Genomic DNA, 25242 nt, shown 5'->3' on the forward strand with positions numbered 1-25242 from the left:
TTTAACTCCTTCATCTCTCTCCCCTCTCTCACAGGACATTGTGAGTGCTACTAAAGATGTCTGATAGTGTCGATATTGAAGAGAAACCACCAGCCCCCCCCTTGAGAATGAACAGTAGTTCCCGAGACTCTTCATCGCTGAATCACGCCTCTAAACCGCTTCCAATGGCTCCTGAAGAGAAAAACAAGAAAGTCCGCCTGCGCTCCATTTTCCCCGGGGGAGACAAGAGTGAGTATCCTCCCCCACATGTCACCCTCATGCTCTGCCCCACTTTGATTCACATTATTTACAAGTTTACCTGTGTGTACAATTACTACAAATCAGCCTGTAATCATTTCTTTTTCGTCTCCTGCAGCAAACAAGAAGAAGGAGAAGGAACGTCCTGAGATATCCCTACCCTCAGACTTTGAACACACCATTCATGTCGGCTTTGATGCTGTAACGGGAGAATTCACAGTGAGTATCTCTTTCACCTGACAATCGGGCATATAAACAGGGACTGATGTGCTTCTAAAATCCTCCTCCCACCTGAAAGCACAGTCCCAGGCAAGCATTTCTAAAATCACAATCCCCTCAGGCACAGAGTCAACTAATGATATATTTTCCTCCGCATAAAGTTGGTAATACAAGTGACTTGAATAACAATCACTTGATCTCCTCTTTCAGGTGAAACCTGCACTGGAATACTTTAGTGTTTCCTGGTACATTACATTTTAGCTGCAGTTTCTGTTGACAGCAGATGTGTTGTTCTTACACAAACCTGGATATATAACACTACAACTCTGTCTCCTTCTTTAATTTTCTCTATTTAATGATCTTAAATTGATCTGAATTTGATGGTTTATTCTTTATACCAGACCCGTACCATTAGGGACTCTTAGTTGATCTAATATATTATTAAGGACTTTGAAACTTAAACACTAGACTCATTATCTCACTACCAACTTGCCAAATGCCAGCGCTTTATCAGTGGACCTCATCAGCAGGCACTGATGCACAGAGGCACCTTTAGCAGTGGTATTGTATGCACCTGGCGGTAGTTGTTTCTGACGCTGCCGGTCAATAAATAAAGAGCGAGAAAGTCTGCATGGAGCAGATAGATGGGGGTGTGGAAGGGTCAAAGAAACTCCGGACTTCAATCCAGGAATCTGGACAGAGATTGCGCTATAGGGTCACAACATAGTCCCCCCTTTAGACCACCTCTGAATGTTTACACAGAACCAAATGATGGCGGCATCATATTGCTCCACTGCAACACAATAAATGAAAATAACAAAATAATAATTAAAAAAATCCCGCGATCAAAATAGGCACAGTGGGTGTGACGTTTAACACACAATGTCCGCTTCCAGTATGACATATAACATGTGCGTTGGCAGCACTTTATAAACAATAACAAAAGCATTTACCATCTCTGATCACATTGTTTTCCCAGTTTGCGGACATTTACAGCTGCCGTTCTTCTTTGAATTAGCTGCTATGCTATCAGCTGCTTTTTAAATCTGCCACGGTGGGTTGCACACATAAGCACGTCGTCAAAATGTCACACTCATGCCGACCATGGTCATGTCTGTCCGGCTTTATATTTTACACAGAGCTCGTTTCAGCGCCGTTACTACCTCCAGTCCCAGCTTAGAGGTGAGACCACTCTGTCCCCCTTTCCGTGATCGGATGTTATTTACAGACGGCGAGACGGTATAAGGATGTTAATCCACCTTGAACAGGCAGTGTAAATGTGGCTAGTGAAACTAAAAGTCCCCCTGTAACCCTGTCACATGTTGTATGTCACGTGACATTGCATGATGTTAGTAACGACCCTACTCATTTTATGCCAAACCATGGTGTTTTTTCCCTAAACCCAACCATGAACTTTTGTCACCTAAATTTAAAGAAGTAAACCTAAACAGTTTTACCTATGTTGTAAGTTCAAATGCCTTTAACCAGCAGAACCTCTGCATTCCCTGTGAAAACGGAAGTGTATTTTGAAGAGACACAATGCATGTAACAAGCGTAAATTGACACGCTAAGCCTGAAAGTCCAAAAGTGAGACAAGCGGGTACTGGCCACATCATGTTTTGATGTGTAGGTCAACTGACAAAGCATTGGCATTTGACTAGTTGGGGTGAGAAAGTGTTGGTTTGCAGTGATCTTGTGAGTGCTTCAATGGAATAACTCTCAAAAAGCTTATAAACCTTTTAAAGTTCAGTTTTCACTCCATAGATGTTTACAGCTATTTCTATTTTGTGTATTTTACTTTGAAGTTTGTCCTTCCTGTTTACTGGCGAGGAAGGTGTTGCAGGGGAAGTTATTGTAATGAATTGCATTACACTGTTATGTTGTTTTGCACACCTTGTTTACAGTATGTTAATGACTTATCATTGAGGTGATCCTCTGTTATGATAAAAGCATTGACATTATGCTCTTTAGAATGAAAACACATAAACAGATGTTTGTGTACTGTTAATGTGTTTACTGTGAAATGATTTAGTTTGGCATATGAAAACATGCATAATAGAATCATAATACTATAACATGGAAAAACAGACACATAGTAATATAACTGAGGGGAATAATTATTTTTCTATGAAAGAACTGATGAGCAATCCAAGACTTAAAACAACTTTTACAATCAGGATCTGCTGCATGTGTTGTGGTCTATTTGACTTCCAAATGTACAGCTCTCAGTGTGTGACATCAGTAACAAATAGTTCCTTGTTCATTTGATAAGCTGTGTGTATGAAACAAAGTGCCCCATTAAGACCATTTTATACCAAACCTCTTTGATTCCACTTCTTTCATGGTTCCCCTCCAAGTATCATCCTTTACTGCTTCCACTGAACAGTAGTCTATTTAGTCAACAGTTGCTTTAAATATCCACAAGTTTACAGAGATGGGATGAATGAAACCCATTGTTAATCCACATTCAGCTCGTGTCTTAATGTCTTAAGTCTTAATGTTCAGCGATTAAAAAATGCAATAAAACAAATAGGCTAAGAACAAAATGACCATCGGCATTTCAGTTACTCACCTGGTGTTACGTTGAATTCAAGAGAAAACTTTAGTTTTTTCATATGCCTCAATGAAAGACGATAAAAATAAACCATACCTCTGTTTTTTTGACAGTTTCTGGCTGTGATTGAAGCACTATTAACAACCCACACTCGTTCCTCAGGGTAAAACCTGAAAATTGCATTAATATTACAACTTTTTAGCATTTGACCGCTGTCTGTTTGTGCAGGGTATCCCGGAGCAATGGGCACGGCTCCTACAGACCTCGAACATCACCAAGCTGGAGCAAAAGAAGAATCCGCAGGCCGTGTTGGACGTCTTAAAGTTCTACGACTCCAAAGAGACAGTTAACAACCAGAAATACATGAGTTTCACCTCGGGAGGTAAGCAATACCATAATACTGGTAAAAAAAAATGCATCAACCAATATATATAAAAAAAGCATTTTATATTCATTCTTATGCCTAATACAAAAGACTTTAGTAACGGTTGTTTCTATTTCAGACAAGTCGGCACATGGGTACATAGCAGCAAACACTCTGGTGAGTTCTTTTATATCTAAACTTACTTTGGTTGGTGTTGGTTATAAGCCTAAATAATACATTTGATGATTATAAGAAAATCTGACAAAATAAATGTCAGTTAATAAAACTTAATTACTATTTAATGCTCAATTTTAAATGAATCACGACATTGTCAATTAACATTGGAGGTTGCTCCTCTGCTGCTTTATCAGGGATTTTATTGCTGCACTGCGTATCATGACCTCCCCAGACTGTCTGGTTATTATATTAACATTACAAGTACAAATCAACCCAATAACTGTGTCTTAGCCATGCACTTTCTCTGCCATATTTCATTGGTAAATCCCTCAACTCCAAAGTATATTTCTTCATGATTTATATGTAACGGTGTAATCATTTGACAGGTAAGTTGCAACATTATGTGGCTTTATTTTATCGCATTAAACCTCACAGCAGTTATGCCTCTGTGACTACACCACAGTAAATCTTCCTCCCTTAACTCCACTAATTCTGCCTGGGAAGTTCTGGGATGGACTTTGTTACTCTCCAGCACGTTCATCTTGCACAGACTTGTGCCTCTAATGGGCTAAATGTGTGTGTTCCCCTCTGGAGGCTTACTGCCCTCACTATGCGGCATAATGCCCTGAATTTTGCATACACGCCAATCAGTCTGCAACTGCTGCACGGCAATGGTGACTGCTGCGAAAACCACTGCTGCTCATTGTTTATTTTTCCAATCTACTCAACCAGATTGATTTTGAAATACCCATAGACAAGCTTCACTGGAGGCTCAACTGCATCTAGAGGGACTCCCGCTGTGCTGACCTCATTCCTGGCTTTGACCAGAGTAATCTATGCTTTGAATGCCTTGGCCTGTACACGCTCAGTGTACACGGATGAAGAAGTGGAATCCAAGTCTGTTCAGTGGGATTCGCTGCCCCAGGCAAACTACAATGGGATCACTTAATGCAGGGGCTGCTGCTTGAAAGAGCTCTTTGCCAGTGAGGGGCAAGCGGGTGTGGCAGTAAGTCTAAAAGGTTGTGTGAGCCCAGTGAGGGTGTTTGAGAGCATCTCAGCCTCGGACTGTCACAGTGGTCCTCGGCCAGGGGAGGTGACTCAGCTATTGGCGACTGCGCCGCAGACTTCGTCCTAGGTTTGGTCTGCACTGTCTCAGGCAAGCAGAACTACTGTAAAGGAGGGGTGCCAATATTTGGTCCGTGGAAGCTAAATTGTCTCTTTTCAGATAGACACAGTAACCCACCATGACTCACCTGATGCTCTCTGTCACATTATTTTCAACACCAGCTTCTACAAACCTGCAATGCAGGTAAATATATGACAGCTGGTGTGTTGGCTCCTCTTATCACCTGTTACAGTCCGTATCTACTCTGCAGTTTTCTTGTCTTGTCGTGAGGGATTAAAGAGACAGTTCACCCCCAAATCAAAAATACATATTTTTCCTCTTCCCTAGTGTTATTTATAAATCTAGATTGTTTTGGTGTGAGTTTTGGAGAGTTGGAGATGTCAGCTGTAGAGATGTCTGCCTTCTCTCAAAACTAAAATAGAACTAAATGGCTCTCGGTTTGTGGTGCTCAGAGTGCCAAAAAAGTACATTTGAAAACTCAACAGCAAAGTCTCTTTCCACAAATTATGATCATCGCTTACTCAAGATAATCCACTGACCTTGTTGTGAGCAGTTTCATATAGCCCCCAAAGTGAGGGGCTTTAAAACCAGTTTTCATTGTGGCTGAAGAGTTAATCCCCCAGGTGATGCCGTGGGCATCTGTAAATCAGTAGATACATTGTTTTTCACATCACAATCAATGCGAAATGGAAAGTCTCCAAGAGCTGCCCAATTTAATCATTTTACCCCCATTTATGTTAGCAAATCGCTAAATCCTTCATTTTTGGCTTCATGTGCCGCTGAGCATCTTTCCTGGGAATGAACCCCCACCTCCAATGCTGTATCCCGTTCTCTTAATACATCAGTGGTTTCATAAAGGAACCATTTTTTTTTCTACTGAACTACCCCTGCCAACAGTATCACTGCGCAGAAGTGTCCATCAACTCATGGACGAGAGGCTCATGACAGCTTGAGATGTAAATGTTAATGGCGTCCTCCTCAGCTGCTAGCTCAGTGGTGCTAGGTGAGCTAGCGGTAGATGCAGCATTCCCTCTGCATGGTAATTTGATTGGTTGGTGTAGTTTGGAAGAAAGAAAATGGTTCCTACATGAAACTGCTCACAACAAGGTCTGTGGATTACCTTGACTAACCGGATCATGATTTCTGGAAAGAGACATTGCTGTTGAGTTTTTCAAGTGTACTTTTTGGCGCTTTGAGCACCACAAGCCGAGTGCCATCTAGTTCCATTACATTCAAGCGAAGGCGCACACCTCTATAGTGGATATCCTCAACACTCAGCAACTCACACAGTCAAAATCTAGAATGATAAATAGTGCTACAGGTTAGAGGAAAAATATTTACTTTGGATTTTTGGGAGACGTGTCCCTTTAAGGCAGAAATAGCACTTCCTTCTATCAGATAGAGAAGAGATTACTATCCATGGGTCATATTGCAAGCTCTCTGGGTTTTACTGAACCTCTCTGGGCGTCCATGTGAGCCAGTTGTTCATGCTGTAGGTCGATTAAGTGCCTCACCTTGACCTTAGCTCAGCATACATTTATAACTGCGGATAATGGTGCTACAGGGACACTGTGCTGCATCCTAATTAAGCTTTGGTCGGACCAAGTTGTAATTACATTTTAGATTCAAGGCTCTCTGTGAGACTTAACTTCCTGTGCCTGGTGTCCACTGTGACGTGCTAATTATTGCTCTCAGTGTCCACCTCTGCCAGACAATAGAGTCACCTAAGAAATTGTTTTGGCAGGAGAAAAAAAACACTTTTCTTTTATAATACACAGAAAGGAAGGTGATACTTGGCAGTGTTTCTGGATCAGTTTTATCTGCTTTTTTGTTGCTGCTTCAAGTGATTAAGAACTTTGTATTTGTGTTGTGGTGTTACATGTGAGGAGTTCCCCCTGTTTAGTCCTCAGTTACTCATATCTTTCATTTGACATTATCTCTACCACCAGGAAGTCATGAGCACCAGAGCGCAGGACTCATCTGTCAACCAACACAGACAGCTCGATTATGGTTCATATACCTATGTTCACAGCAATAGCGTGAGCTTTGTCTCACATTTCCATAAAAACTTAAACTGTTAATTATTAAGTCAGTATTTATGTTCACAGACTGTAGCAGATTAGTTTGATTTGTCAGTTCAAATTGTTATTTGTTCAGTCAGGTCTAACAGCTCCATGGCTCTGTTATTATCATTCCCAAGACACAGTCAGTAATTTTCAGGCTTTAAAGTAAAAAGCTTCCAAAATGAAGCATTTTCATTTTCACATAGCCAGTTCATTGGAGATTAGTTAATGCTTAGAAGTCAACAATTTCAAGGACATGACGCTATGTTTTTTCATTACATGGTCATAATTATGATGGTCGTAAATTTTTGATAGTGTAATAGAAAACAGCATTTGTTCATTCGGATCAATGAGCAGCTGCTTCATCTTTATCAGAGTTTTATAGAGCTAGGTCTGTTTTATTAACAGTGAAACCATTTTCTTGTCTGTGCAACAATTATGCGTCAATATCCAAAACAACTCCACAGTAATAAAATGCAGAACTTTTCGTTAAACCTTGTTGCAACGTTGCCAGCTAATGTAAGGTGACACTGAACATTAAAAGTTAGCCAATACAAACTTACGTTTCTGACAAAATGTGTGCTGAAATGTGTTTAAACAAATATAGTTGAAAAGAGAGCAAATTCTAAAGTGCAATTTGGGGTGCTTAGTGCATATTATGACAGTACTACACGATAACTAAGTTGTCGGTTGCACTGCATCTTTAACATGTTATCAGGAAATTTCTAATCAGGTATAAGCATGTGATGGGTGCATGACCAGAAATGGAAGTTATCATTCATAGAGAGGCGTTCAAACAAAAGCTGAGTAAAATAACATTTTATGTAAGAAATCCTTAAATATGTTGTAGACTTGGGCAAGGACAGTCCTCAGGTGGCATAATGTGTGTCCATCATGTCCTCTCCTCATGCTGGGTGTCAAGAGGACAATTTATGGACTTAAAGAATAACTCTGATGTTTTTCAATGTGGAAGCTATTTCCCAGGTTTTTGTGTCTAAGTGAATAATGGAGAAAATGACTTTTTGAAATTGGTCCAGCATTGATCAAGAACATTGCAGCTAGCAGCAGTGAAACAGGCTGCAATGTAATCCCTGGGGACAAATGTGCACTGTCAATGTACGCCACTAAAAGAGGTTGTTTTGCTACTGAAAGACTCAGATTGTTACTCTAAGTGTCTGACAACATTATGAAAAGGGTCCCTACAGAGATGGACCTTTTTGTTAAAGAGTAAAATCCTTTTTGTTTAACCAGAAACACCCTTTAATCGCTATTGCCAAACCCACCAGATTTCATATCAATAAATGGCAATCATCATAAAAAAAGCTTTATTTAAATTCGACAGATTCAAAGTTAAACTTACAGAGCTGTCCTGGTTTGTTTTAACACTGTCCCAACAGTCACCCCACTCTGTTTTGACTGAAATAAACCCATGATTCACCCACACAGATGTGAAAATATACCGGCTTTACACAAACTAAAATTAGAGATTATTTAAATGGGCTCTGGTGAGTTTGGCGATTGTTATTTTGGAGCTGTTTCTGGTATAATACAAATGATCTTATTCTTTAACAAAAAGATATATCTGTATAGAGATCCTTTCCGTAAGTTGTCAGACACTTATAATAACAATCTGAGAAAAAAAAAAAAAAACAGCACTTTTTGTGGATGTACATTGATGGTGCTCTCAGTTGCCCGCAGGAATTACAATGCAGCCAGTTTTGCTGCTGCTGGCTGCAGTGCTCTTACTCAATACTAAACCAATTTAACAAACTGTCTTTCACATTAATCACTTAGACACTTAAACATGGTTAAACGGGGTCCAGGTTGAGAAATACCAAAGTTACTCTTTAATGTCCTTCCCTCAGTAGCATACCCCTGCCCTCCCCCGCCCCCCCCTCCCCTGAAGTCCACATACTCTTAAACATTGTGTGGGTTTGTTTTGAGTAAATCCCATTTTCAACCTTCACATTCAGAACCGACTGCTGTCATCTGGGCCTCCTGTCAGCCTTAGAACCTGCAGCGCATTATTTGACAAGGTAACTCCTCCATATTACTTTCCACATGATGTATCTCTGCATTGGCTTTCAAGCTAAATTTGATCACCTAATTTTGATTATTCCCACTGACTAATGCAAAAAGGCATATAAATATTTGATTTTAGACACATCATCACTCTCTGCATTGAAATTTCATGGGGGCTATGATTAAATCACTTAGTCTTGGATGTTTCTGATATATTTACTTTCTTCCACAAGAGCACCTCTAATCTTTTCTCAAATGGACCGTCTCTGAAAAGGCAGGGCAGGGGCGCATGCCACAGAGGGTTGTGATGACTGTCAAACTGCATGTATGAGCTCATACTCCTTACAATTCGATTCACATTGCCAATAATGTGCCTGTAACTTCATCACCATTGTAGACATTACCGCATGGCTCTGTAAAAGAAAAAAACACATGGCACTGCTTACAGTTAGCTATGCACTCATTTCTGCACTGCAGTCTTGGCCCAGCCCTCCTTGGAGTGGGTCAGAAGCCCAGTATGTCTGAAAGAAGGACTGGGACTTTCCTTCAGCCAGACCCTTTTCCTTTAATCACTAGAAATAAGCTGCACTGCTTCATTTATGCATGACGAGACTGGAAATGGATGAAATGTTTCCACTCCATAAGAGGAAGATGATCCAAGGCCAGCAGAGTTTTGGATGGGGGAAATAAAGGCTGACCATTAGGCATAATAAATATGCCTGAGTTTTTTTTAATCAGTCTCGTCAAAAGGTACCACCATATTGAGAGGATGTCTGCTGTTCATCACCATGTTGCACATTACTGCAATGTGGCAGCATGTTTTCTCTCCAATAGCAACGTTAAATACAACAGTTTCAGTGGCGCCCCCAGAAATTTCACATTGGGGTGGCCAGATCAGGCTACTTCATATTTTGGGGTGGTACACCAAAACCAAAAGCCATAACTGAATTTCAGGGAATTCCATTATGCTGTTTAAGCACAAACGCCAGTTGAAAGCTATGTCAATATAGAGAGTTAAGGAATCACATGATGATACACTTTGGTTTTTTACTAAATATCTGATGTTCATAGACTAAAGTTAACATTTTGAGTTCCACAAAAACCCTGTTTTAATATGTTATGTATCTCTATGTGCTAGGAGATTAAATCTTTTTAAACAGACTAGTTGTCATTTTCCTTAAAGTCTGGGTAAAGTGAATTCAGAGATTTGTTTCAAAACACATTCTAAATGTTGGTAACTGATTGTTGAAAACATGTTACAAAGACCCTTTACTATATAGTACTAATTTTTTGGGCTGGCCTAAAACCATAGCTGACTGATGCACTGGAGCTGTACTCAGAATAACCCCGCCCCTGACAGTGTAGCAGTATAGAAACGAGAAGCATCATCAGCATAGGCATCCGCTCCTCCAGAGGACAGGCCCCCAGCATTTCAGATCAGAGAATACTGTGCATTTTTCAGGATTTTGAGACCTTCTTTTACATACTTGGCAATTTTTTTGGTAATTCAAATTTGGTCATGTGTTTAATAACACATCTTTCTGTGATGTGACAAACTCAGAACACATTTTAATTATCACGTTACCCGGACTTTAAGAAACCAATATGCATCTTTAATCTGGGAGCATCATTTAGCCCCCTTCCCAACAAGCTATATCAACATGGTTGGTACCATTGATGCCTTCGGTTGTCTAGTTTTACAACATACCACTAGCTTCATGCTTTAAAAATGTAGTGGCCAGTAGTGGCGGACTGGCAATTGTATCAGGGGGGCCATGGCCCCTCCTAGCAACCGCTGGGGGGCGTCACTGAACAGTTTCTCACATTGAAATTCATTCTCATCGTTGACTCATGTCACACTGACCTGACCCCTCAGCCTAAAAACCCTCATGTGAACTGCACTGAATGGCACCCCACACCTCTAACGCTTGTCTCTTTAGCTCTCACTGGACTCATAGTACCTCCCTCCACCGTTAACACAATCGCTCCCAACAGTTTAATCCCATTCACTTTTTTTAAATGATGATCTGTTAAAGGGTATCACAACAAATAAACAGTATTTCGTTAATGTCGACTACATGCTTATTTATGTCACCACTTTAAAATGACATATTGATATGATCTGAATCTGTTGTTTTGTTGATACATTTTAAAAAATGAATTCACCATCACCACAGCTTGTGTGTACGACAGTTTCTTTTGAAACTCAACTGACCAGAACTAAAACTCTGTTCATGGCTGGTTTGAGGTCTGCAGGCTGTGTACTGTGGTAAACTGTGTAAATTTGCTTAACTTGGGGAAGAAATTTCAGGATCTGTACACACTCTTTCCATTCCATGCTTCTACATGGCACATACATCCAGATTCACTTATGTTTCTTCCCACCAGGGCGCCAAAACATCATCGTCAGAGCCGCCAATTGCTCCACCTGTGTCAGAAGAGGAGGATGAGGAAGAAGAAGAAGAGGAGGAGGAGGAGGAAGAAGAGGATGATGACGACGAACTGCCTCCAGTCATCGCACCTCGGCCCGAGCACACCAAATCTGTGAGTTGACACGATGCAGTGGGTCAAGTAATTCCTGCAAATGTAAAAATCGCGTATGCATTTCTTTGACATTTCTTTTCTTCTCGCAGATCTACACGCGCTCCGTCATGGACCCACCAAAGCCACCCACCCCTGTGAAAGAAGTGTTGACTCCTCCAGAGTCGCAAGTCCAGCCGGAGAACACGTCCAACACAATGTACCGGCACACTGACCGCCAGAGGAAGAAATCCAAAATGACAGATGAGGAGATTCTGGAGAGACTCAGTATGTTATAGTTTTATACAGTTTATAAAATCTTCTGATATATAAAAAATGTTTAGTTATGTTATTTAGTTATATTTTTATATGAACTCCGTAAATCATTGTAAAAGCCATCTTTACATTGGTAGAAACTTTTGGGGTGGAGAAATCCTATCTTGATTTTTTTTTTCTTTTTCATTGTAATTTCCCTAAATATTTTTAAATAAAAACATCTGGAGTCTTAAAAAATAAATAAATAAAAACCGTACAATGTGAAGTCCTCCTAGGTATTAAATCCACACATTTCCAAAAACAATACTTGGGACACAACCTCAATGTCCTATGGTTTACGAAACAGTGATTCAGAAGACAGGCTGCATATTTGGTTTACAGTGGCTGTTTGCCATATATTATTTCACTGCACTAATTAGGTATATTGAGAAGAGTTAGAACAGGGAGCACTAATATAATCAGATTTGGACGAAGAAGTACTTTTTCATTGATTGTGTCCTATCCCTTCTCTCCAATGTAACTTCAGCCCAAATGACGAGCATGCACACTGCAGTATAGAGATGCATGCACTCAGACTAGCTGCACTGTGAGGCAGGGTATGTCTGACATAAAAGGACAGAAAAGGTTCAGTGATGATGTTTTTATGTATTTGTGTGTTTGTGTGAAAGCCTTAATGCCTCTGAATGCCCACATTATTTTTCAATCATTGTATATCTGCTTTCTGTCCCATTCAGGGAGTATTGTGAGCGTGGGGGATCCCAAAAAGAAGTACACACGCTTCGAGAAAATAGGACAAGGGTAAGTCCATCTGTGATCATAAACAAGTCGTCAGAGTTATTGAAATAGAGCAATTTCAGAAGCAGTCAGTCTCGCCAGGAGAGATGGAGCTGTGGCGACCACTTTAGTGAGACACAGGCAGAGGGAGGGTTAGGTTGAATGACTGGGAGAAAAATAAGTAGAGGAAATGAGAACTGTATCCTGAAATGGCCAAGGGCCAGATTAGCTCAGCAATCTCTCTCTTCCTCCCCTTCTCTCTCTCTCTCTCTTTCTCACGTTGTCTTTCTGTGTTTTACACGTCTGCACTGATAAAAACTGTGGGGTTGTTATCTGCTCTGACATGCTCACTATTTCCATATTTGATCAGGAAGCTCCTATCTTAAACAGTAGATAACTGTCTATTTACTTTGTGCTGGGGTATCTGTAACTTATTAGTACCAGGAAATGTGCATCATTATTCATAGTGTGTGACAGTACACAGGTGTAGCTGGCAGCAAGAGAAAAGAAGAAAGACTAGAAGCCTGAATTCACAGCTGAGGGGTTTTAGTATCATGAGTTTCACTTCCAAATAAGGACAGAATGGCTGCACTCTATTCAGTTGACCAGCTATTGTAAAACCATACTTTCTTTCTGATCTTTGTGTTCATCACTATTAAAGGAATATTTCACCATGCAAATGACCATTTTCGTTGAATTCATTTAGAAAACTTTGTTTTTCTCTAATGCCTCCTTGGTGAAGAAAGAATTCAAAAAATAAGAAAATTCTTGAGTTCAACAATAGCAAAACTATATCCAAACATCCACTTAGAGATGATAACACAGCTCGTGCAGTATAATTCAAGTTTCATTTATCCAGTCATATGCTCAATACTTTCCAAACAGCCAGCCTTTTCTTAAGGGGCACTGAGATGCAACTAAAATTGATCAATGTTTTTTTCAAAGCCAGACTCCCTAGACAAAATCAGTAATTTTATCTCACTGAACACAGAAGCTGCTGGCCCACATCTGCCTCAAATAGCTTGTGTTATTGTGTGACTTTGGTGTTTTAAAGGGTTCGTTTGGATTCACCTAAGTCACACAACAACACAAACCAACCACCTCATTGAGGTGGAGGTGGATCAGCAGCTCCTGCGTTCAGCTTGGCTAAATTACTGTTTTTTCAAAGAAGAGCATATATATATAAGTTTGACTTTCAGTTCAGTTTTCTTGCAGAAAGTCTGTTTGGGAGGTACTGAGCATACAACTGGATAAATGAGACTTGGATAATACTCCACAAGTTGTGTGAGAGTATGTAAATGGACGTTTTGATATAATTTTGCTATTAAATGCAGACTCCTATGACTTCAATAGATTTCATTCACTCTGAAGGCATGGGGAAAAAAACAAAATTTTCTTCACAAATTCAACGTTACACAGGGCAAGTAATTGATATAAAAATAATCATGTGGGCGTTGAAGTCCTCCTTTAATATAGTTTATTATAAGTTAAGTTTGTGTGATAACACTAACACATAGACTTCATAAATAAAGAACCAAGAAGAACTCATAAAGCCTCTGGCATCAAGGGTAGCCTGTTTTACGCTGAGGCTCCACTGTGGTATTTTGTTATTTTATGACATCATTTTAGCTAGTGATGAGCTGGAGTATCAAAGGAATAAATCTGTTGCTAGGCCAACATACTAACTCCAACTATGTTATTTTACCCCAGCAGTGGGGTTTTATTGTTAAGTTAAATCAAGTTATAATAGGCCAGCAGTCTGTAAGCTGACTGTTAAGCAGTAAATCTGATGGCTGCAACTAAAAATTGGTTCTCATTTTGCTGAAGTATAAAAGTCTAATTTTTAAGACCTTGTGCTGTACAGACAAAATAGTAATCATATGAAAACACCAATTAGTATGGGTTCAAAGCAGATTCGCTGAATGAGGAACTTTTATGTAAAATGAAATACGTTTTTTTACAAATATCAGTGTCACATAAATAACATAAATAGTGTATCATTAACGTGATTTTGATCTTTTGTTACACCAGAGCGTCGGGCACTGTGTACACTGCCATCGACATAGCAACTGGCCAAGAGGTGAGTCTGATTCTAATGTTGATCATATCACATTCACACACTCCACATTATTTCTTTTTCCTTACAGCACTATCAAGCCGCCTCCTCTTGTTCTGAGCCACAAATTCCTTGCCTGTTTTCACAGGTGGCCATCAAACAGATGAACCTGCAGCAGCAGCCCAAGAAAGAGCTGATCATCAATGAGATCTTGGTGATGAGGGAAAACAAAAACTCCAATATAGTGAACTACCTGGACAGGTCAGTTTTCAAATGCAAGGTCACATTTCACACAAAGCGAGGTCAAGGCTTATGAGTGATTATTTGTGCCTCCAATTGGCATTTTCAAATACCTTTCTTTGTCCAACCAGAAGCCCAAACCTGAAGCTATTCAATTTCTTATTATACGTATTATTGAGAAATAATGAGCAAATCATCACATTTGGAAAGTGGGAGTCAGCAAATTCTTTGTACTTTTCAGAATCAGGTTTTATGTCACTTCTATAATACACAAGGAGCATAGATGGAAGCGAAATAGCATTCTCCACAGATCAGGGTAAGATTTAAAAAATACAAAAGACACATTTAAAAACATAAAAAAACATTTAACAAAGTGCTGATGCATTTATATTTTGCTTGATAAAGGGCAATTATTTGAACATCAAAGTCACTTCATTTTCTCCAACAATTCAAAGGTATATAGCACAGTTATATAGCGTTTGCTGCATATGTTAAATCATTTTTTGATTCTCTAAGATGGTTAAACACAAATAATCTTGTGCAGCAGTATTGACGTATTTGGTGGTAACTTGCCCGTAGCAACTAACATGTGGTCTGAACTTGGACAAGGTCAGTGTTGTTACCATAATGACATTGAAGGATCCTCCGAGCCTGCTTCTCAGATCCTTTTCCTTTTGCTTCATCTTCTTCCTCTTTTTGCCTTTTAATGGTGGTCAGCTTTCATCATCTGGTACATGACTGCCACCTACTGTTCAAAATCATAGAGAAGAGTTCAACTGACTCAGTTTCCATCATATTTTTAGCATCTGTTCCACTCAGCTCTGATTTCATGACATTGATTTTTCTGCTGTAGTTCACAGCTGGCAGTAACATGCTCGAGCACCTGCTGTGTGTTGTAATTAACCAGCATGCCTACTGTCAATTATTGATTTTTCTAAGCAACAACTGAACTTAAATCTGAAATGCTTGTCTAACTTAAACTGTATTTTCCTTTCTCGTTTTTTTGTTTTGTTAGTTATTTGGTAGGAGATGAGCTGTGGGTGGTGATGGAGTATTTGGCCGGTGGCTCATTGACAGATGTAGTGACTGAGACCTGCATGGACGAGGGCCAGATTGCTGCAGTCTGCAGAGAGGTAAGACGCCAAGTTTAGACAACAGCAGTGCCACCCACGACTTCTGTGGCTATGATGAGCCGACCCTCACATTTACACTTCACCCAGCCGGGAGAAAAAAACATCCAAATATGTGTGTACTGCAGGCTTCCCTTTGTGCATGCATATGTCTATAAGATACAATTTTAAGCTTTTTCTCTCTCATCAGTGTCTTCAAGCCCTGGACTTCCTACACTCAAACCAGGTGATCCATAGAGATATAAAAAGTGACAACATCCTCTTGGGTATGGACGGATCCGTCAAGCTCAGTAAGTTTTCACTTTTTTGTTGTTTAAACCCTTGGCTGTTATGGGCTGGAATTAAAGTAAAAAGCAAAGATTTATGTTGAGAGAGATGGTAGTGTGCTTTATAAAAGACCACTTAAATTATATATGGGGAAATGCCAAGTCAAACTGTGTGTTTAAAGTGATAATGCTGAATGCAAACAAAGAATATAACACACCACTACACTTCTCTCCCTCTGCAGCCGACTTTGGCTTCTGCGCCCAGATCACTCCAGAGCAGAACAAGCGCAGTACGATGGTGGGAACGCCCTACTGGATGGCACCAGAGGTGGTGACTCGGAAGGCGTATGGCCCAAAAGTGGATATCTGGTCTCTGGGGATCATGGCGATAGAGATGGTGGAGGGAGAACCGCCCTACCTGAATGAGAATCCACTCAGGGTAAAAAGACACTAAACAACACTCTTATACTTTAATGAAATCATTTCTACTGATTTCCAAAACCACTTTTATTTCTGGCCCCGAAACCATACATCCATGAAACCATGGATGTATAAAGACACCTGGATACAGTGTTGGAGACGAGGCAGCGCTCATTCCTATGACAATTGCTCAGTGGTGCTTGAAGCAAAAATGGATCAGCTGCTGTGTATAAAATTACCCGGGTGATTGGCACTGCTTCTGCACTGTGTGCCCTTAGTGGTGATAAAATGATTCAGTCGTGGGGCTCCTCTAGACTTTTCAAATGTTACTGCACCGAATGGATTCAATTATGTTAGTAAAGCAAGTTATTCCACGGGGATTGTGGCACTCAAAACATTTATCCACCAATTTACTAACGCCTCTATTGCTTTGTAAATTAATTGAAAAAAGTATTTTTCAGACATAGAGCATCATTTGACGGTGTAATTACACTGTTTGGCCACTATGAAATCTTCACTTTCTGGGGGGCTGCAAAAAAACGTGTCTGTTTCACTCCAAACTACACGGTTAGGTTTGAGAAGACATCATGGTGTGGCATCAGTTAATACTTTTATCACTAATGTAATGTGAAATATGTCATCTGATGTATGTCATATACGATACACCACATGTAGCATGCTACACACACTAGCATACTAGGCTATAGCGATGCACCCACAGCCTGCAGATTGAGTGTGTTTAGGTGATTCGGGTGAGCTTGTTAGAAAATATTGGCGTTTTTTCTTCGGTTTGGATAATATGGTGACAAAGCAGCATTCTGAGTAAGTTGTTATAATTTACAGAGAGATTGTGCAATAATCCAGTTTACATCCTCTCTCCCCCACTCTGTCTCTCTGTCACAAAACAAGCAGCTTTCTCATCAGTGCTGCTGCACTCAGCCTTTCTGATTCGGCTTTTGATTAGGAAAATTTGGCCAACATATTTAAATCGATCTTAATGTCCCGCTAAAATATTTCAATTACATAGGCCTAACACTGTATCATTACAGCAAGCAAGAGTCTCTCTGTCCACACTGAATATGTTAATTATGCACCTCCGTAACATCATGTAAACACATCATGTAGCTTATCAGCTGTGTGCACGAGATCATACTTCAGACGTAACCACTTAAAAAATGGCTGAATACGTGCTGTCTTTCTGTCATTTCTACTTTTTAAAACAAGAAAACACACACTTTACATTGTGATATTAATGGAAATGACATACAATATAGCCAACAGCAAGCAGGCCATTATCAGAAACTATCAGGTTTGCGGTTTAAGTTTGTGTTATTGAGTAATACATATGTGTGCGGGTGCGGCGGGCGGGTTGGCTCTCATTGTGGGCTGGATTGGGTTGAGTTTTAAAAAACCCTGCCCCGCACATCACTTTCTGGGCTGCAATGTTTTTAAAAGGAGTTAACACTAGTCAAACACTAGTCCCCTGGATAAAATTCCTGTGTTTGTTCCACCACCCCTTCGGCCCACTCCGTAAGGGCTTCTTTGATATATGCACAACTTGCACAGACTTTGTTGCTAGACACATCACTTCCTCCTTTTCTCCTGTAATAATGACCACGGCCTTCAGGTGGCACTACCTTACAATAAATGTAAGTATTGTTTGTAATAAGGTGTTTGCACAGTTAACCTTTGAGGTCGTTTTTTTGGTGTGAGACAGCAGGAAAACACAGGACTCATGTCATGCCATGTCATCCATTTTTCCAGGCGCTGTACCTGATAGCTACCAACGGGACTCCAGAGCTGCAGAACCCAGAGAGGCTGTCATCTGTGTTCAGAGACTTCCTCAACCGCTGTCTGGAGATGGATGTGGACCGCAGAGGCTCAGCCAAGGAGCTGCTCCAGGTAAAACTAGATCCTCAATAAAGGGTGCTTGCTAATTATTATGCTAGATAACAATAATAATGACACAAGGTGCCTTGCCTCCTGCGCACTTGCCTCCAGCAGATGTCACTGAAACATCACTACTTTTTCTAATTCTGTGCACACATCTGTCTTTGGTTCCATGTCTTAAGGTTGTTTTTTTTTCCATCTTCAACAGCATTCCTTCCTAAAGCTGGCGAAGCCTCTATCCAGCCTGACGCCTCTGATTGTAGCTGCGAAGGAAGCCATAAAGAACAGCAGCCGCTAGGGTGTGCCCTCTGTCCCCACCCGAGGCTGGAGCCCTGCCTGTGATGTGTGCGTTCATGGGGGCAGGGGCTTGGGTGTATAGGTGGTGGGTGACGTGACAGTGACAGCACAAGGAGGAAGGGGGATTTGTGTGACTTACCCTGGCAGCACAAGGACAAAAGACCCCCAGGCCTCGTATGTAGGACGGACATCTGGCCTCGCAGCCTCTCGGCCCATGCTGCTGAAAAGACCTTGCCTCCTCGTTTACTTCTCCAGCACTCTGTACAAGTAGAGCAGTCCATCACAAGTATGCGTGAGTATATGTGTGCGTGTGTGTGTGTGTGTGTGCGTGCGTGCGCCTGTGTGTGTACCAGCTGTGCACATCTCTTTGTGTCATATGTCTTGTTTGGCAGCAGTCGCTCCAGAAAAACCAAGAAATAAGGTGAAAAAATCAAAAAGAACGTGTGCCCATTTTCAAGAAGAGACTTGAGAAGCGAGGAGTCTGTGAATCCTTCCCCGCCCGGCTTTAGGCTTGGTTTTCCTTCCTCTAGTCCCTCCATGGAGCACAATCAGGCCACACTTGCACCTGCAGTGACCAGCTGATGTGAGAGAGTGACTCTGGGACCCATCCTTTGCCTGCATGACAATGGCTCTGTGGAGAAACACCATTACTCTTCTGTCACATCTCGAGGTGGCATATATGTGTATGTATGTGTGTGTGAATGAGTGTAGGGGTGCAGCTACAGGGGAATAAGTCAGGAATAATTTCACATGACCTATGCCAGCTTTAAACATCCTTCATCAGTCTGAAGAGATATGGTTCCCGTATTTCATTCGAGCCAACGTCTTTCACACAGTCTCTCTCATACAGTAGAGTCACCGGTGTCACCTGCAGTTATTTATTGCATAATCTCCCCCTGAGAGTGGCTATATGTTATTAGATTTAATGTTTGTGCATATAAAACATTGACTTTGTGACTCAACTGTAGATCAATTGTGCAAATATTTTAATTTCAAACTTATAATATACATGCTATACATATTTTCTTAAAAATTTCAAGAGGAAAGTGCTGTCATGTTTGTAGTTCGAGACATTGATTGCACAGACATGGAGATGAAGTGTCGCGCATTTAAATCAACACTTGTTACTGAACACGAATCCCGCACACATGTATTCCATCTGTGCAGGAAAGGATCAGAAAGACTACAAAATAATGCCAGCTTCATAACTAATGCAAGCATTTATATACGAATTCCACAGATAATTCTAACATAAATTGTAGCATTTAATATGCACAAGCATCTCATATAGAATAACACACAGATGTACGGTATGTGTGGCATTTGGTAATAGGCGTAGACGATTCAACATCTATCTTAAAGGTTCAGTGTGTAGGATTTAAGGGCATCTAATGGCAGAAAAGGTATATAATATTCTGAGGTGTGTTTTCATGAGTTTATAATCACCTGAAACTAAGAATTGTTGTGTTGCCATTACATCAGAATGAGCAATTTATATCCACATACAGAGCAGGTCCTCTTCCATGGAGTCCACCACGTTGTTCCTACAGTGACAAACCAAACACTGGCTCTAGGGGCCGTTTCTGTTTTCATGTTTTTGTGTCTGCCACCATAGTTCTACAAGCTTGGCACACGGGAGAAGTTTTAGCTCTTCATCACTAAATGCCACTAAATCCTACACACTACCTTTAATTGCTGTCAAGCCCTTGTTTTTCATTATATCTGCCAATTAGGTATGAAATAGATGGAAAATACTTGTTCAGAGACTCAACAGAAATATGAATGTTTTCACTGAAATATTTATAGAGTGAGGGATTGTCCTTTTTAAGGTGCTGGCACACAGCATTACAGCTTATCAAATAAGATTTTTTTCTACAGGAGCTGCAAACAGAAGGTCTTGTAATTATGTACCTACAGTGAGATGAAGGTCTAGTGCCACACATTGTCAGTTTCTCATAATGCATCACTGTGACCTTAAACCTTAAGCAGAAAAGATGCCTCTTGACAAAAAGCAGGTAAATTTTCAATCCAAATTGTCAGTCTGAACAAAAAATTGTGACAAAACATGGAAAGCCATTTTCATAATGTAATTATGAAATTATGTTATTATTTAGATAGTTATTCGTGGTCACAGCTTTCTCAAATAATTTTGATGCTAAACTTTTAAATATGAATATGGAAACGTAAGATGCAGATTAACCCCTTGAATCCCGGATAAACATCGCTTTTCATGCACTGGGTCCAGACACCTTTCTCGAGGATTTAAACCTTTGAACCCTGGTTTGATAATTTCTTCGAAAACATGAGCTAAAAGTCAATGAGCAACTTGAGCAGTCTACTTTTTAGTAGATTTAGATAAAAAAAAAAACTTAAAAGATAGGTCAAATGTCCAAAATACTATATTTATATTAACATAATAACATATTAAAATTATGTTACAGAATTCTTATTTTTAAGCACTTTTTTAGGTCTTTGCTTGTATTGTTTTCTGCTAATTCTTAGGTACATTTTTTGTAACATTTGACTCATTTCTTGCTAAATTATGGGCCATTTCTTTTTAAGCTTCTCGTTGCCTTCTTTGAAAAGAATCAAGCCAATTTGCTCAGGTTTCAAAGGGTTAAAGAAAAATGAGTTCCCCCCTTTTTTTTCCCAAAAAGTCATGTTAAGACTGAAGTGGTCTTATTATCTTACATTGCAGGTACATTATAAAACTGTGACTTTATATGTTCGGAATAAATGCCAAAATAAAGTCTAACCTGTTTGTTCAGGTGAAACATCCAAGTCTAATGAGGCAGTGGTTGTCCTCCTCGTCCACCTGTCCCCTCCCCGTCGTCTCCTTTTTAAGCTGCTCATTCAGTGTCCTTTTGTCTTTTAATGGCGTCTTATGTGTCTTCTTTCGTATGATCTATACGTTCTGTAGTGAGTTTTTGGGCAGATCAGAGAGGGGGGATGTTATCCAATGAGCAAAGTCGTGGCGTGGGTGCCGTTTTATGATTGTACCTTGTTCCTAATGAGAACTGAAATCTGTAGTTGAGGTCCAATATTGTTTGCTAACATTTCTTTCATTCCTGGTTAGCGTTTAAACTCATTCCTGTACAGAAGTTATCTATTCTGTGTCTGTATTTTTGGTAGCTTCGTCAGGCATTTCCCACGTAGCATCCCTCTGTGTGTGAGCGTGTGTGTTTGTGTTAGGGGGCTACCTCAATCTGCACTAGAAGATGCCTCACTCGTGTTGTCCACCTTGACTTTGAGGTGCAGGGTAGCTGCTTAGTCATATTGTACCTCCATTGTACAGCAGATGTACAGAAGATGAAGGATGTTAGACAGGAGGATGCAACAGAATCCATGCATGTAAAACAAAACTATACACTGTATCTCATCTTCAAAATAGGTTAAAATTGTTAGGATATGTATGTATGTATGTAAATATGACGGGAAAACACCCCCTTTTTTCAGAATTATGTAACTTAAAATGACAATATTCAGGTTGCTCTATGGTATGTATCAATAAATGTTTTGCACCCTGGAAATCAAAAAAAAAAAAAAAGACGAAGAGAAAAACAAACACGCTGTCTCCGCACTCCTGGATCCGGCTCTCCTGTTTGGGCTTTATCGGACACTCCTTCAGCCGATGAATGCAGCGCTCTGTGTGCGGGCCCACACAGTCTGTCCACTGCTGAGTGTTAGTACGTGTATGTGTGCGTGCGGTAGGTGTGGGTGGCCTGACAGGAAGCTTCGCCGGCACCTGGGACGTTTGGCCTCTGCCCCCATGTACAGGTCTGAACTATGAGCACAAAAAGGTGAATTTCGGGACAAGAGACGCCACTGCTGACGTGCCCCTTTTCCTGTGGTTGCTCCTGTACATTCCTATCTTCTGAATGTGTAAACCTGTACACGTGGTGTGAAAATTCCTCTATTAATGTGTATCAAGAGAATGGAACAAAGACAAAAAATGTTACTTTTTAAATTATTATTATCATTATTATTATTATTATTATTACTCTTATTATTGTCTAGCTTTGTAAAAACTGCTGATCCATCTGGCATACCTCAGCAGGCCTTTCCCCATCTTTGAAAAAGGACAAACAAGTGACGGGGAAATGAGGTTTTGGATAAACTATTTTTAATTGTGGTTGAAGCAATAGACTTTTTGAACTTTGAATTGTGCATGGCTGTGTCTTGAGTGTAAAAAAAAAAACAACAAACAAAATATTGCAGTTTGGGAACTGGACTGAAATAAAAAGAGAGAGAAAACCAGAGTTTTTGCAGCACTTGACATGTTTTTAATGACATTCTGAGCTTTGCATTTTCTTAACAATCGTAAAAATAAAACATGATGATATGAACTGATAGAAGAAAGGAGGTTGCATGAAAGAAATAGATATATTGTTTATCTGTTGTACATTTTGTAAGTTGTTTGGCATAAATGTTTCTGTAAAAGACAAAATTATAGCTGATGTATGTTAAGACTCACAGTATATATAGTGCAACATAAAATCAGGAATGATATCGTATGCAACTTGCAAAACGTCAATATAAAAATATTTTATGTTACACAAAGATGATTTAAAAGAAGTAAAGATAGAACAATTGCATAAACATGAAAGGCACTGACATTCAGTCCGCCCTGCTCACCTCTCAGCTTTGCAAACAATTCACCGACTTACAAATAAAAGGGTTAAATCATACAAGCATGGACATCTAGCGACACAAAACAGCTCAAACCATAGCTGTATTTGGTGCTTTGTTGATGCAACATGCCAAGTAAGATGTTCACCTGGTTGTTTGGCATTGAAAAAAGATTCAGCCCTCTCTTAGGCCACTGATAGATCACATGGCTGTCAGCTGAGTGGAGGTGACGACCCTAAGGGTGATGGTACCGGGCATCTCGTCTGCCATCTGCCGTCCTCGCTTCCTCAGCTGAAGCCTCTGAGGGTTAAAAGTGTCCTTCACTGAACCGGACAGAACCACTTGGCCCATAAACTCATCCTTCACTGCATTGCTGTTCCACACCTGACAAAGACAAACCAGTGTTAAATGTAAGGAAGCCCACTGTGATTAGCGACAATCTCATGCAGCATTACATCTGTCAACTGACCACTATTTGAGCTTTTCTAGTGAATGGATTCAATCTGTTGATGTTACTGACATACTGTACGACAGCTTTTTTAAAAGGATTTTATCATTGACATAATATGGCATACTTTTTGAACATTTCTATGGTTTTTTGATCGACACTATCCAATGATTTTTCTTTCAGATTTTTTGAAAGATACAATATACTATGACTTTATGTTTTTTAGTGATAATATGTTTTTATCAATTTTTGAATTACAAACTATTTTATTATGTTTTTATGATATTTTGCACAACATAGTACACTATGACTTTTTATGCTACTTTGGAAGACAATATAGTATGACAATTTTCACGCCATTCAAGACATAAATTGTAGCACTTAATATGTATAATAGACAATACTATTACCTTGATACAGTTTTTGATAACAAACTATAGTATTTGAGACTTTGTTTGCTATTGTGGATTACATACTATGTTGGACTTTTTTAATGCTTTTTTTTAATGCTTCTCTTAATGCTCTTCTCTAGGACATATTAGGTACATAAGGTATGACTTTTTATGCTTTTTTTGACTACATACAATAGTGTGACTTAATTTTTTAATACTTTTCTGGCAGACATACTATATTGCAACTTTTGTGCTATTTTGAATGGCAAACATCAAATATTATGTATGTGTAAATATTGGTAAAGTAATATCATTTTTTTTCTTTTTTTCTGCAATTTGTTGATACACATACTATACTATGACTTTTTTTTAAATCAGTTTTTGGACATCATATTTTACTATGACGTTTTTATCAATTTTGAGACGACATACTTAAGTATGACATTTTGATGAATTTTAGGACCAAATACTGTACTCTGACGTTTTGATCAATTTTTGGACGATATACCATACTTTGACATTTTGATTAATTTTTTGACATAATATACTATGGTGTTTTGATCAATTTTTGGACCACATACCCAAGTAAGACATTCTGATAAATTTTTGGACCACATCTTATACTATGACATCAAAAAGTTGGCTGGAAACAACATTTTATAGCTTGTATTTACATGTCATAGTATACAGTGTTGAGAAAAAAAGAGCAAAAACATCATATTATAGCATGTCAACAAAATGGCTGAAAACACCAATGTACAGTATGTTGAAAAACATCAAAATTTGACTTAAAACGATTGTCTGAAAACGACTTAAGATAGCTTGTAGAGTCACGTCATAGCATGCAATGTCGAAAAAAAAGTCAAAAACGTCAGAATTTAACATGTTGAAAAACTGGCCAAAAATCACATACTATAGTATGGCAAAAATGTCAAATTTTGACATCTCTCAAAAAATGGCTAAAAACAACATATTATAGCTTGTAGTAATGTGTTATATTGTACAAAGTGAAAACAAAGGCCAAATAAGGGCAAAAATATCATAATTTAGCATGTTGAAAAAAACGCAAAAAATCGCATACTATAGTATGGCAAAAATGTCAAATTTTGACAACTCTCAAAAATAGCTAAAAACAAAATAAT

At 39.5% G+C, this 25242-nt stretch overlaps 2 protein-coding genes across 5 annotated transcripts in view; one reads left to right on the forward strand and one right to left on the reverse strand.

Annotated features, from left to right (window-relative positions):
* Positions 1-22890, forward strand: part of LOC121952544 (serine/threonine-protein kinase PAK 3) — a 58798-nt gene extending 35908 nt beyond the window's left edge. For 2 of the 3 annotated variants that reach the window (XM_088088913.1, XM_088088912.1), the window contains 15 exons: positions 35-228; positions 356-456; positions 3239-3392; positions 3514-3551; positions 8714-8776; positions 11151-11306; positions 11396-11570; positions 12293-12356; positions 14364-14412; positions 14537-14649; positions 15644-15761; positions 15949-16048; positions 16267-16463; positions 18209-18346; positions 18543-22890. In XM_088088913.1, the coding sequence (XP_087945039.1) occupies positions 57-228; positions 356-456; positions 3239-3392; positions 3514-3551; positions 8714-8776; positions 11151-11306; positions 11396-11570; positions 12293-12356; positions 14364-14412; positions 14537-14649; positions 15644-15761; positions 15949-16048; positions 16267-16463; positions 18209-18346; positions 18543-18632 (1728 nt within the window). In that variant the 5' untranslated portion in view covers positions 35-56 and the 3' untranslated portion in view covers positions 18633-22890. The remainder of the gene's footprint in view (positions 1-34; positions 229-355; positions 457-3238; positions 3393-3513; positions 3552-8713; positions 8777-11150; positions 11307-11395; positions 11571-12292; positions 12357-14363; positions 14413-14536; positions 14650-15643; positions 15762-15948; positions 16049-16266; positions 16464-18208; positions 18347-18542) is intronic. The other variant, XM_042499298.2, reaches the window with a different exon arrangement.
* A 1-nt stretch (position 22891) lies between these two features.
* LOC121952491 (calpain-5-like) overlaps positions 22892-25242 on the reverse strand; it is a 54340-nt gene continuing 51989 nt past the window's right edge. For both annotated transcript variants that reach the window (XM_042499213.2, XM_042499214.2), the window contains exon 13: positions 22892-23644. In XM_042499213.2, coding sequence (XP_042355147.2) covers positions 23462-23644 — 183 coding nt within the window. In that variant the 3' untranslated portion in view covers positions 22892-23461. The remainder of the gene's footprint in view (positions 23645-25242) is intronic.

Source organism: Plectropomus leopardus, chromosome 15 (genome assembly GCF_026936395.1).
Source record: "Plectropomus leopardus strain MGB_pleo_1.0 chromosome 15, ASM2693639v1, whole genome shotgun sequence".
In the NCBI taxonomy this organism is placed as follows: Eukaryota; Metazoa; Chordata; class Actinopteri; order Perciformes; family Serranidae; genus Plectropomus; species Plectropomus leopardus.